We start from the raw sequence: 14,165 nt of genomic DNA on the forward strand, positions 1-14,165 counted from the left end.
AACGCCATATGTGCCAAAAGATTGGTCTTTTACTATAATATTAATATTACCTATAATAATTAATGTAATACAGTAATATTTAGAAATTTGTTTTTAGAAAAATTATTAATATTACCTATAATAATGTAATAATACTTAGAATTTGTTTTTAGAAAAATTTCGAAAACAGAGACCCCCTATATGAACAAGTTTTTATTGAAGTTTTTTTTTTTTTTTTTTTTTTTTTTTTTATTGAACACTTTCATATTTAAATTTAAAAAATAGCTTAAAATAATAACACTTTCTTATTAATAGTAATACACAATATAAATAATAACACTTTTTAAATAATAATAATATATAATATACATTTCTCTTAAGAACAAACTATAAATAATTTCATGATGTAATAAATATAAATCTACTTTTTCTTTTTTCTTAAAAACAAAGTCTATAAATAATTTGTTGTCAATTTTTTTTTTTTATAACATATTTCAACTAAATAATTTAATTAAACATAAAACTTTCTTATTCAAATATATATTTATAACTTACTAAATAAACAGATCATAAAAGTGTATAAATAATTCAGGATTAAAAAACATATTATAAAAAACAGTACTAAGTCCTTTTTTTTTTAATGCAAAGTTACCAGTCAATAAGTTCATGTTTTTCCTAGAAAGGACTCCATTTGTTTAAGTAAGTATGATGCTCCCCTTTGGTTTTCAAAATAAATTCTTCTTGTTTAACGTGTAACTTAATCTCATTCACGAATCGAACAATATTGGGCTTAATTTTTCTCATTTTACAGCTATATATGTAGTGTCGACAAATTAGTAAAATAGTATTTAGGGCTTTAAATGGTTTTTTTCTAACTCCAAAAAGGCATAATTCGGGGTTGATAATTACATTTATATTAAAATATGATTTCAACCATTGTTTAATCTTTCTCCAAAATATTTTAATTTCACAGCATTGTGCAAAAATATGTATTAAGGTTTCTGTTTCTGCTTTACATAAAGCACATAAAGGTGAGTCAATTTTCCCAATTTTATACAAAAAGGAGTTATTACCTAAAATTCTATGCACAATTTTATATTGAAACCAGATTAGTGGTGTGGACATAGTAAGTGAGAAAAACATGGTATTAATAATTTCCCACTCTTTATCAACATATAAAGTATCCAATGCCTTCTCCCACTTAATTTTAGCTTTCGATTGTTTTTTTCTAGAGTTGATTAGAGTATTATAAATTAGCTTTGATCCTTTTTTATTTTTTATTACTACGCTAAGGTTAAAAGGTAGTAGTGGGCTATTTATTTTTCCTTTTGGAGAAATTTGATATAAAGACGTATGTTGTCTGACCGCATGTATTAGGCCTTCATATTGAAGAAAGTTGATGTTAAGATTATGACGTTTACTAAGTTGTTTTAATGGAGTTATTCCATGTCTATCAACTAAATCATTTATAAAATTCACCCCATGATTACTCCAGTTTTTATAATAGATACTTTCTCCGCCGACTTTAATATTATCATTCATCCAGAGTGTTTGTCTACATATCGATTCGGTGCTCATAGGAGTGTTGTGTTTCACAAATACGCACCACGCCTTTATTACATCCAGCCAAAATGCACTAACCGTCTAACCCACGTGATTTTTACCGATTGAATATATGCGTTTATATCGACCATTCGTAAGCCTCCAAATTTATTTTCTTGTATAAGTTGATCTCTGGATATTCTATCTATTTTTATTGAAGTTTGTTGTTTCAAGAAATCTCGAAAGAGAAACCTGGGTATCGAGTCTTTGCTTTCAAAAACCCTAACTATTGGACTTTATCAAGGTTGGAAGGAGTGGTAATTGGGGACTTCTTCTTGAGGCCTTCGCATCTATGCTATCATGGCTGACGGTGATAACAAATATAAAACTCCTTAAGTAATTAAGAAGTCCTTTATACACATGGATAAAGACGGTTTTAACGTTATTTACAAACATTACGTTACGTACTGTGTCCAGGTATGAAATCCATTTCTCCAAAAAGACATAAACGCACTTGAAGAGGACAACGTCATGCGACAAATCAAATTCCAGCTATCTATTCTTATTCATATGAAGATTGTTTAAAGTTTCTTGGCCTAACAACCCTGTATGACAGACGAATTCATGGTGACTTGATTGAAAATTTTCAAAAGATTTCGAGGGTGTAGCCAAGGAAGACTTCCTTCAAATGAGATGCAATCTAAGCAGAAATACACGAGGACATCAGCTTAGACTTTTTAAACCTAAACTTCACAAAGGACTGATAGGAGATCCACTTTTTCACAATTAGTAATTATATATTTTAATAGTTTGCCAACCAAAGTCGTCATTTCTGAAACTACCAACACATTTAAAAACCGATTGGATTCGTTGTAGAAATGAGGTTAAAAGGGTAAACAAATTTACCTATCTAAACTATCAGAACCAATATTCTAAACACTGAGTGGATGATTGATCAATTCAAAATAGAATCATTGGTATAACATGAAACGCTGTTAAATTCATTGATAGGTTCTGCATGACATAGTCAGACTGATCACGAATCACACATAATACACAATATTCTTTCGAACTGACAGATGATAAGGAAGATCTTATATTTAAAGTAACAACTTATTGGAAGAAAAAAAACAGTAGAACTTAGAACTTCATGAGCCACTGAGAAAGCATCGCTCTAAACCTTTGCGGATTTCTATAAGGCAACAGTTTCGATAAAGTATATAAAAACTGACAGAAAATCTGCTGATCAACCATTGGAGTATGATCATAGCCCAATTTTAATATCTTTAACCAAATATGACTTCACATATCTTGATGGATGGCGTTGAAATACCGACAGATGTTCCAGAAGAAAACTTACAGTAAAAACATGATGGTCATGCACTATAGGATGCAGTAAACATGGCTGTAAACATTTGGTGACTATGCAAGTATTTATTCAAGTTACCTAGATATTTCATCATTTTGTTGTATTTGATCATTACATTGGAAAGGGGTGGATAAAAGCAGTGACACGATTGAAAGGATAGTCCCAATGTACTAATCTGTACTTCCGTATGTGTTTTGGGCCACACTCATCGGTTTGAAGGAGAACAAATATCACAAAGTTTTTAGACATTCTTTATGTCAATAACAAAGAGCTTGCAATTATACATGAAAGTTGATGTTAATTAATGATATGCACTTTGTAACAGTAGCCTTAAAAGTATGGACGATGTCTGGTATAGTGAACAATAAAGTGGTTGAAAACCTATTAAGAATAATCTAACCAGGTTCCATGCTATTACAGGTTGCAGCACGTCATTATTTGCTGGTTATGGGAAGAGGTCATACTAGAAATCATTTGTAACGCATCCACTCCTTGTAAATGGAATTGATTAAGATTAAGACTTTCCACGTACAGTGTACACTAAAGTTTAATATTGCCAAATATATGGTACTCTTGAGCAGAACTGTATAATAACAGACTACTCTTTGGTGCTACCTCCATCTAGACTCAGTGACCATATACCATTAACACTAGTGATATATATTTCCCTTAAATATTAAGTATTTCACTTCACTCAATAAATATTTAAGTACCTGTATTTCTACTTCGGGAAACACTTAAAATTAAAAAAACTCGCCTATGGTGAATACAGACATCATAGAACCTAAACATACGAGCCAACTATCAGGCAGAGCTATCAGTAGGCCTATGTGGCCTAAATGAATCGGGTCGTTTGGAAGCCCCTAACCCAGTAGTCAGTTTGGAACTTGTTACATGTGTATGTAAACTAAAGAGCCAGATGAAGTTGTTACAGAAAGCATGCATATGTGGTTGTGATTCAATCGTTTGCCGTTACCCAGATGGCTAGTAGGCATTATATATCAGTGCTTGAAGGAATACCCACCTCAGAGCGTTACCTCCTTCCATCCCAGAAAAATTTCGAATATTGGCATGTGCCCATGCCGCCCATTACTCCCAACCCACAAACCCTCTGTGACCGTTTTTAAATGAAATTTAAGACATTCCAGTAGGCCTCCAATTTCGGTTATTTTGATACTCTAGGACTCATCCTCTCCATTCCTTGAACACCTTCCAGGAGTGACTCAAAAAGTTTAAAATCTTCCCAGTACAATTCTGGTCTTTTTGACACCACACTATAACCATCAGCTCCAGGCTATCATGAAAATTATATTTATTTCAATTATTAATACCGATAATTAACAGGTATGTGCTCTATTTGACCTTATGACCTTGAAAATGACCTTTAAACTTGTAAGTTGAAAAATTGATGAACTTCAGCATCTACAGCAATATGTCAATAATGATCAAATAATGGTTACATTTCTTTTAATTAGCTTATATGTTGTTGAAAACAGCTTAAACCTCTATTTTACCATATTTGACCTTATAACCTTGAAAATGACCTTTGACCTGAAATTTGAGAGCGGCATCCACCCCTATCTTTTTTGTCATCCCATAAGGGATATATTCCACATGGTTGCCTGCTATTAACAGAAAATGCCCCCCATGATGAAAAAGCTCACATTGGCCGCCCTACTATAAGCATGGCAGGCAGCCCAGGCAAAGAAATCAGACGATTACTTGGCGAAAAGGCACTAAATATATATATCAATATAATATTAAAATGTCTTAAATTCTTCTCTTCTTATATATAATTTCCCAGAAGTATACCAAAACAAAATTGAATGAATGTAAAAGATAATTACTGTATTATATTAGGCGTCATCTACAAATTATTTCAGACCACAAATCAGCGTCCAGACGCGTTTTCTATTGTTTACCCAAAAACACATCTCAAAACCCTTCTGATTTGGCTGCGTCTAGACGCCAATATGCATGTTCGACTATGGCCCCGCCCCTGTATACGGCTGACTGCACATTGTTATACTGTGTACTGGTGTTAAAGCGCTACATACAAGTGAATTCATTGAGAGCGTGATATTAAATTATTATTTAGAACCGGCAGTAAGACAAACAAATCAGTACAGGTATACCCTTTTACCGCCGACAGAGTATACTGTAAAGCGCAAATTTTCGTTTCTATTTATTCGCGACCTTTTATTTTTGCGATTTTATTTTTCTTGTGCTAAAGAGTCCATTTACCACATGCAAAAACGTTAAAGTTAACTTTTGGAACATGGAATCACTCAAACTATTGACCTACAGTACAGAAAGAAAATACTGCAACTTTACCTACGAAGTAGCTTCGTAGGCTACGTTGTTGGCTTTGTAGGTTCCATTGTTTGGCTTTGTAACCTCAATAAACAACTTTCAATGAGCTACGTTCTGAACTTCGTAGGGAGTTCGTAACCTAAATAAACAACCCTACGATGTTCTTAGTGAAGAAAGAAGGTGTGAAATGAATGTGTTAAATTTAACTGCCGGAGGACCAAGTTGTAAATATATAATATTTTTTAATCGTAATCGTTTCCTTTGTGCGTGTTTACCTACTCAACGGCGAATATAAATATAAATTTCCCACGATGTAAACGTAGAGACACGCGATCCAACACAGGTGACCCTCAACGAACAGGCCAATTAATAAACATATTATAGCGAACGTCCAGTCCATCCAGAACGATGCCGAGAAAAAAAGATCGTAAACAATTCATTCTAAATATAGTATCAGAACATTTTCAGTCAGTCGCTCAAAATTTCGCTCAAAAAGACTGCCGACAGAAGACCGTAATAAATACAGACCTAGTTTTTTTGGTCACATGGCATGAAACGCGATACTCTGGTGGCTGCCGTCTGATGATGATAAAACAGTAATTAAGATCGTGTACCTGGATTTTGTGTCACATGACATGAAACATAATACTCTCTCTCTAGCTCTAAACTGCTCACATGTTTTTTCCCCTCCAAATTCTGGTTGAGCCTTTTTCTTTACACATTTTAAAAGGCCTAGGCCCTAGGCCTATGTTAAATCTTAATATGGAATATATATTTATTTTTCATATCCTAGCCTACCCTTTGCAAAAAAACCGTATACGAACGTATACGATTTACCATGGAGTAACATACGTTTCGTATATGTTTCGTATAGGAAGTCCACTTCGTATACGAAACGTATACGTCAATTCGGAAGTTCCTGCCCGCATAATAAACATATACGAACCGTATACGATCATTTATAAACAATTTCCTAATTATACGCTCCGTATATGATCCGTATACGACGACGCGTGTATACAAACTGCATCGTATTACCAAGCGAAAAGGGACTGTCCCTCTTTTTACAAGACGACGATAGCATACGTTTACGATCGCAGGAGCATCTTGACTTCAATAATTAGTGTACAATTTAGTTTTTTTTCAGTCGGTATATGTACATTAAATTCCCTATGATGATTTAGTTCATAGTTTTCGCGAATGAAAATTTGGTGCTGTCTTTTACTAGACGTTGTTTTTCTAGCAAGCATAAAAACCCACCCAGGCTGTTCTGCCTTGTTTATCCCCTCTGCTATTTCTTTACCTTTTGTATGTTCCATTAATAATTGAATCACACAAAATGTGCTGTTATTAATTTGAAAGTGCTTTAAATAATATTAATGTACTTGGAAATAAATAAGTAAATATTAAATTGGGCCCGCAGTATATTAAATTTAAAACGAGTAAGTAAAATCCATAAATTACGATTTAATAAAAATGTAGAATACATGTGGCTCCCTATTATATATATGGAATGATCCAAATAAATTCGCCCAAAACGTGCCTGTGTTATGTGCCCTGCATGCATGCATCACATGGATGGATCAGATTTCATTCATTTTCAATCATCATTGTTGATTTTTTGGCTACGGGTTTTGACTCACCATAAAAAAAAAAAATAAAAAATGGGATGTAGGCCTAGTTACAGTAGGCCCAGGTAGATAGTAAATTCGATGACTTCTAGCTAGCTAGGCTATTATATAGGCATATTGTAATTGTATATATCGAATATGCAGTATATAGCTACTGCAGCAGCTCTAGTAAACTAAGAGTTAACTAGGCCTGGGGAAAATACGCCAAGGAAAAGAGTCTGTGGTACACTCATTGTGAAAATAAGCTAGCTAGCTTTCCCCCATATATTAGATTTGGTTATATTGTATTATTTTAATAACCTACTCTAGCTAGTAGTATATCAACAACGGTGAAATGGAAATACGATGCATTATGGATATCATCGTTGCAGAGTTAGGGGGTGCCAACAAAACATTACACAGCCAGAAATACAAAAAAGAAGCTCCGACGTTTTTATTTAGAGCATTTTACTATTTTAGGCATACAGAACTAATTGCTGTAAATTTCCTAGAGTTGTCACTGATAAATACAATTTAACATAACCTACATATAACTTAAAAAATCCAAATGATAAATTGTACGCGAACGCAGTAAAACCAACCAGTTAAATGTTTGTTAAATAATTATTTTACGTCTCCCTGGTAAAATGGTACCCTACGCCCCCATTTTTATGCCTCCATCATTGACAAGCCCCCTCTGTACACACGCCTGCCGGCTATTTGTTTATCATTTTAATGAATGTAGTACGTACGAGTCTAACTCCAAATAAAGATATAGAACACATTTTAAGAAGTGTTGATCTTTTTAATAAGAATCTGATATATACCATGAATCATGTTTTTACATAATATACAGCATAAGCATGTACAATCCAATTTAATTGTCACACAATTGAATTAACAAAGGACAAGGATTTCAAATAAACTGTTACAAATAAACAATTATTAATGAAATAGTTGGGGTATTGTTGGGTCCATGGGAAATCAACAATGTTTAGTAGACTTATTTAATTTGTTATTTAAAGTTGAGGGTAGTTATTTTTTAAACAATTATTGGAATACCATGAAAATAAAGAAAGATATGTTTTATGATTTCTTAATCTCCAAGCAGAAATAATGAAAGCAATTCAATCTGTTCGCTACCGGGAATAAATTGAGATTCGATATAATTGTATTTACTATCACCACAAATTGTGTTTTTTTTTTATTCATATATAATTCATAATTCATACAATTTATATATATTCAAAATCCGAATGTATTCATCGTTAAATAATAATTATTATAATGACCTTATTTCTGTTTTGGGTCATGGTTTTCCTCTTCGGCATTGCCGAATTATTGTTACTCCATCTCCATTGCTACAACCATGGAGAAATCTCCATGCTACACAACACACGTCGCGGAATAATATCGCTTAACATAACGATGTAATTTGACCACCCAAAGCTCGCACGTGGCGTGACGAATTGAGAACGACGAACCCGATGATTCACCCGATGATATGCATGATTGGCCACCAGGGAGCCGAGTCGACCACGAGTTGGAACTGTAGGCAACCGAGCGACGCTCGGTCGTCGTCGGCGGCTGCACTTACTGACCTCTGTCATATTTTATAAAGGAAAACTGCAAACAACATCGTCGATTTGTGAAAATGGCCCCTTGTTTTTTCTAGGCCTACCTAGTAGTATACCTGTTTAGCGTACTTTATTTACTTGCGAAAAACGTTGTTTGAATTTTATCGGTAGCCTAGGCTATCTAATAAATATAGAAATAAATATGATGCTCCTACTACTTATTAATAATTAATACTACTAGACTAGGCCTATCTAATGGCTGGTGCTAGCTAGAGGCCTAGCCCTAGGCCAGAGCCTACGTACGTATTTGTTGTAATGACAATTTAAATGTTTTATTTAGCTCTATTCTACTCATTACTGCTATTATAATTTATAAAATGGCCTAGTTTGTTCGTATATGATTCGTATACGTCCCGTATACGATATTCTTATCATGAATAAACAACGTATACGTTACGTATGCTAAACGTATACGACGCCAACTCTTTGTGGAGCAACAGAGTGGAAATAATGTAAACAGTGAAATCGTATACGATCCGTATACGTCGTATACGTTTTCAGCGTATACGGATCGTATACGGCTTTTTTGCAAAGGGTAGGCCTAGGTGTCATTGTTTTTATAATTCGCTAACCCAAGGTAGGAGCGTTAAATAATTTATAGGCCTAGTGTAGGCCGCCGAAACTAGGCTAGCCTAGACTTTCTTTCTCTCTGCATGAGCTGAGGTTCACAGGCCCGATGTCGTCTCATCGGCGAATTTCCGTCCAAATTAGGATAACCTAGGCCTAGTCTCAGATTTGTTGGTTCTGTGAAATGATACCAATGTTGTTTCACCATACAAGCAATACAGACGGGTTTTAATCACTCAGACGCGTTTTCTATTGTTTTACCTACTAACAGCGAAGACGGGTTTTAATCACAGACGCGTCTTCGCCACGATTGGGTAGCTCATGAATATTCATAATAGATCGTTAATGAGGTTCAGCATTGGACAGACGCGTCTGATGGGTTGCAAGTTTTCAGACGCGTCTCTGTGGTCTGAAATAATTTGTAGATGACGCGTTAAATGTATAATATTCTGAGAAACATAATTATCGTTAAAGCTTTTAGCATAATTCATGCTCATGGGGACTTAAAAGCAGATGTCCTTGTCTATCTGAGTGGTGATATCACATTGATACATTCAACTCATTCAATTACCCGTCTCCTAAGAATGTTATTAACACTCACCAAGCTGGCCAATGATGCTGGATACCAAACCTAGAGGGCGCATTTCAGCTTTCTCATCAAGAACCATGTTAAGATACTGTATTTCGGGTAACTCCTGTAACAAAGTATAGAACATGATTAAACTGATATGATCAAAAATATAATCAACTATTACAATATGTTCCATTCTCAAAAACTTTTCTTTTAAAACATTTGAACTTAATTATATACAGTAGAAGCTCTCTTTTGGGGCATCCCTGTGGAGACAAAATTCATTTGAAGGTTAAACAAAAATGTAGGAAAATTATCCATTAAAATTTCGTCTTGGATTTCTTCCCACAATCGCGGGAAAATATGAATTACTGATTGATGCAGGCAGTTAGTCCGTACATAAAAGTGTCTGAAATGACGTGCATTGATGCAAACATTTTTACGGATACTTTCACAATCTATGTACCAATCTCGGTGATTCCACCACGCTCACAATCTATGTACCCCATTAGCGTTTTATAGAGAAACACTAAGAAAACCGTTCGGAGCCACCGGTAGCCCAGCAACCCAGCGAGGGGGAGATGTCTCCCTGAGAAAACCCACACCGCCGGGCCACACCCCTTAAATTGCGTGTGTGAAGCAAAGCAAAGCTCTCGGTGATTCCACCACGCTCGGTTTCGCGCTAAGTACACCTCATCACTCACTTTTTTTTTTGGCTTATCTTAAATGACGAAGTAAGGGCTTATCTTAAATGATGAAATAACATATTTCTTTTAGTTTGTTTTCCATATCTATTACCAATCGAGTTCTTAAAAATTGATGAAAACTATTTATAGCTTTTTCTTCACTCTAAATAATATTATTAAATGAGAACTTACATCAACTTTAATTTCTTTGCCTGTCATAAGTGGTGGTGGTGGTACGGTTAATTTCTCTGCAGTTCTAAAACAAATAAAACTAATAAAATTAAAACACTATAATACCGTAAAACCTCCAAAAGAAGCCCATGGGCTTCTTTTTTTAGGACTCTTGGTTGGGCTTCTTTTTAAGATGGGCTTCTTTTCGAGACTGGCTCCTTTTCAAGATGGACTTCTTTTCGATGTTACTTTTGCAAACTGAGATGGGCTTCTTTTCGATATGGGCTTCTTTAGGGAAGAATCTCAGGGGATTTCATTTCGAGGGTTTAATTTAATTTATGTTTATGTAGGATTTTCTTTCTTTCAATGTATAATTTTTTACGAATTGTAATACAATATTAGACACGTTCTGAAATTCGTTGTAGTATAATTACCATTAGTGAAAGATGGTTAGTGTTTTAATACTTTCTTTAATTTAATTATAATATATAATATATATATAACTCAATATAGATTACAATAATATGGATTTTTACCTTTTCCCAAGCTGCTCCTCCTCATCACTGTAATCATCATCATCATCATCATCTTCTGATGAACTTATCTCAGATGAAGACAATTCTGATTCATTGCTAGAATCCACATTACTGGAGGAGCATGATACAGACTGAAAAAAAAAACAAATTTACATTCTTAGTGTTATGTTGTATTATTCATTCTGCTTAATATCAATCTGTTTGTTTAAATTAGGTTATATGCATTATCATGCATATACTAGCAGTAGCAGTAAGCCGGTGCTCCACATGGTCTTTTTCCGCCTTAATATAATACAAGCACACTCTGATAAAAGTACTTTGACAAATTATTGGAAAAAAAACAAATTGTATCAAGAAAAAATGTTTACGGCCATTGATTTTGTATACACACTATCCTTTCATTTTGAAATATATGTAAATAAACTAAAAAATGAAAGCAATACTGGATATGGAACTTCTGACTGTTCAGACTTTTATGAAAATAAAAGACCCTAAAGAAAAATTGTGCTGTGTGAATTAGATAATGTGCGCAACACCTTATAAAATGCCAAAATATATTAATTATTATTTTGGGTATTTTTCATGGTGATAATTATTTGATACACATGAAATAAAAAAGTAGACATAAATCGAATGAAAAACACATTGCTACGGAAAAACGAATTGTTAACTTGTTTTCTTGTTCAATCAAACCATTTGGAATCGTTTTGTTTGAGTGTGTGTTCATTTTTATTCATTTACAATTTTTTTTTTTTATTTCAATGGTTTTGATATTTTGCAATGTTTTTTGTGTGGGAGATTTGTTAATACCTATTTGCTATTTTTATAATTAAATTGTGGTCTAGCAGTAACCCGGCCCCAAACAAATTAAATTGTCAAGAATAAAATTCGGAACTATTTACGGACATTGATTTTGTTATAAACAAAGTACGTCGAAACATGACACCCTTTTGGATTTGTTTTATTTTTGTGTGTTTTTTTGTTAACTTACATTTTTTTTTATTTCAATGGCTTTTTATACTTTGCAATTTTTTTTTGTGGTTGGTATCTTTTTTGCTAGTTTTGTAATTACATTGTGATCTAGTTTTGATTTTTTTGCTTTAAGCGGTAATACATATTTACACATATCATGGATTCCAGATCGAACGTACTAAGCATTTATATCAATGGCCACAACGTTTGACTCACTGAGCAAAACCGTGATTTACGAAAATAATTCTGTTCAAAGGATAGGTGTAATTAATTAAAACTTTAACAACGCGATCATTCGATACAGTTGACCGGCTGCCAAGCATACACTGTCTTAATTTTTCGGCCCGGCATGGTATTTGTAGATCTGGCCATGGCAGTACACAATAGGAGGATGTTGCGTAGTTTATACAGTGACGTAACATGGTCGCTGAGACGTCAAATTACTGTCATTTTTTGCCTTTTTAACTGTTTATCCTTAAAATTCAGGATAAAGTGACATACAGGTAGTCTATTGTGTACAGCCCCTCAATAAACATCAGTGTGCCAAATGTGAGCATGTACAGTACCATTCATTGGTTTCGGAGGATTAAAATTACGCAAACAATTTAATAGCATTAATATATGGATAATCTTATTGATTTTGTCAGAATCTTTATGTTGTGATTCGATTTGAGTATGATCCGCTATTGAATAGGTTAGCTTCAACCAAGCAGATTTGAGCGTGTGAGGCCCGCCTCTATGAAGGGATAACCGACGCAGAAATTATTCAGACACACTGTGTTGGTTGCCACACAAGACTTCATTCATCTCCTTCCGTATGTGCATATATTCACGTTATTCTTACAAGAACAAAAAAACCCTGAATCGAATAACTATGTTAACTTGTACATGTACATCATAAGCACCTTTCAACCATTATAATCGACGATTATAATGGTATAAAATGTTCAAAGAATCATCGTAACATTGATAAATAGAATTAAATACTTCTTAGACTTAGTACATAATAACTTTCTGAAAATTAAAAGTCTTCTACCGACGGCAACAAACAACAAGCCTTATAACGGAAGAGACTCATGGTATGCAAATTAAGTTTACATTCCAACGCACGCCACCAACCAATTCTGATATAGCAAACAGAATCGAACCGTGACATATTCCCCGCTTGAAGGACCCTTTTGACCCAAAAAGGCGGAAAAATAATTTAAGCAATGCAAATTAGTTCTGTAAACTAGCCATAGGCAACCGGTGAGGATTTCGATGCATACTTTAACTGTGTAAAACATTCAGGAACTACAATGAAACTACATTGTCAACGTTATTAAATTCGAAACTACAGTGAAACTACACTGTCAACGTTATTACTGGAAACTACACTACAGTGAAACTACACTGTCAACGTTATTACTGGAAACTACACTACAGTGAAACTACACTGTCAACGTTATTACTGGAAACTACACTACAGTGAAACTACACTGTCAACGTTATTACTGGAAACTACACTACAGTGAAACTACACTGTTAACGTTATTACTGGAAACTACACTACAGTGAAACTACACTGTCAACGTTATTACTGGAAACTACACTACAGTGAAACTACACTGTCAACGTTATTACTGGAAACTACACTACAGTGAAACTACACTGTTAACGTTATTACTGTGAAACTACACTGTTAACGTTATTACTGGAAACTACACTACAGTGAAACTACACTGTTAACGTTATTACTGGAAACTACACTACAGTGAAACTACACTGTTAACGTTATTACTGGAAACTACACTACAGTGATACTACACTGTTAACGTTATTACTGGAAACTACACTACAGTGAAACTACACTGTTAACGTTATTACTGGAAACTACACTACAGTGATACTACACTGTTAACGTTATTACTGGAAACTACACTACAGTGAAACTACACTGTTAACGTTATTACTGGAAACTACACTACAGTGATACTACACTGTTAACGTTATTACTGGAAACTACACTACAGTGAAACTACACTGTTAACGTTATTACTGGAAACTACACTACAGTGATACTACACTGTTAACGTTATTACTGGAAACTACACTACAGTGAAACTACACTGTTAACGTTATTACTGGAAACTACACTACAGTGAAACTACACTGTCAACGTTATTACTGGAAACTACACTACAGTGAAATTACACTGTTAACGTTATTACTG

The 14,165-nt window shown here is 34.1% G+C and overlaps 1 protein-coding gene across 1 annotated transcript in view; it reads right to left on the bottom strand.

Moving 5' to 3' along the window:
* Positions 1-14,165, bottom strand: part of LOC140050931 (uncharacterized) — a 69,786-nt gene that overhangs the window by 37,245 nt on the left and 18,376 nt on the right. The window contains exons 7-9 of the mRNA XM_072095934.1: positions 10,982-11,112; positions 10,467-10,530; positions 9,619-9,712 (exon numbers count right to left, since the gene is read on the bottom strand). Of these exons, the coding sequence (XP_071952035.1) occupies positions 9,619-9,712; positions 10,467-10,530; positions 10,982-11,112 (289 nt within the window). The remainder of the gene's footprint in view (positions 1-9,618; positions 9,713-10,466; positions 10,531-10,981; positions 11,113-14,165) is intronic.

The sequence above is a fragment of the Antedon mediterranea genome, chromosome 6 (genome assembly GCF_964355755.1).
Source record: "Antedon mediterranea chromosome 6, ecAntMedi1.1, whole genome shotgun sequence".
Classification (NCBI taxonomy): Eukaryota; Metazoa; Echinodermata; class Crinoidea; order Comatulida; family Antedonidae; genus Antedon; species Antedon mediterranea.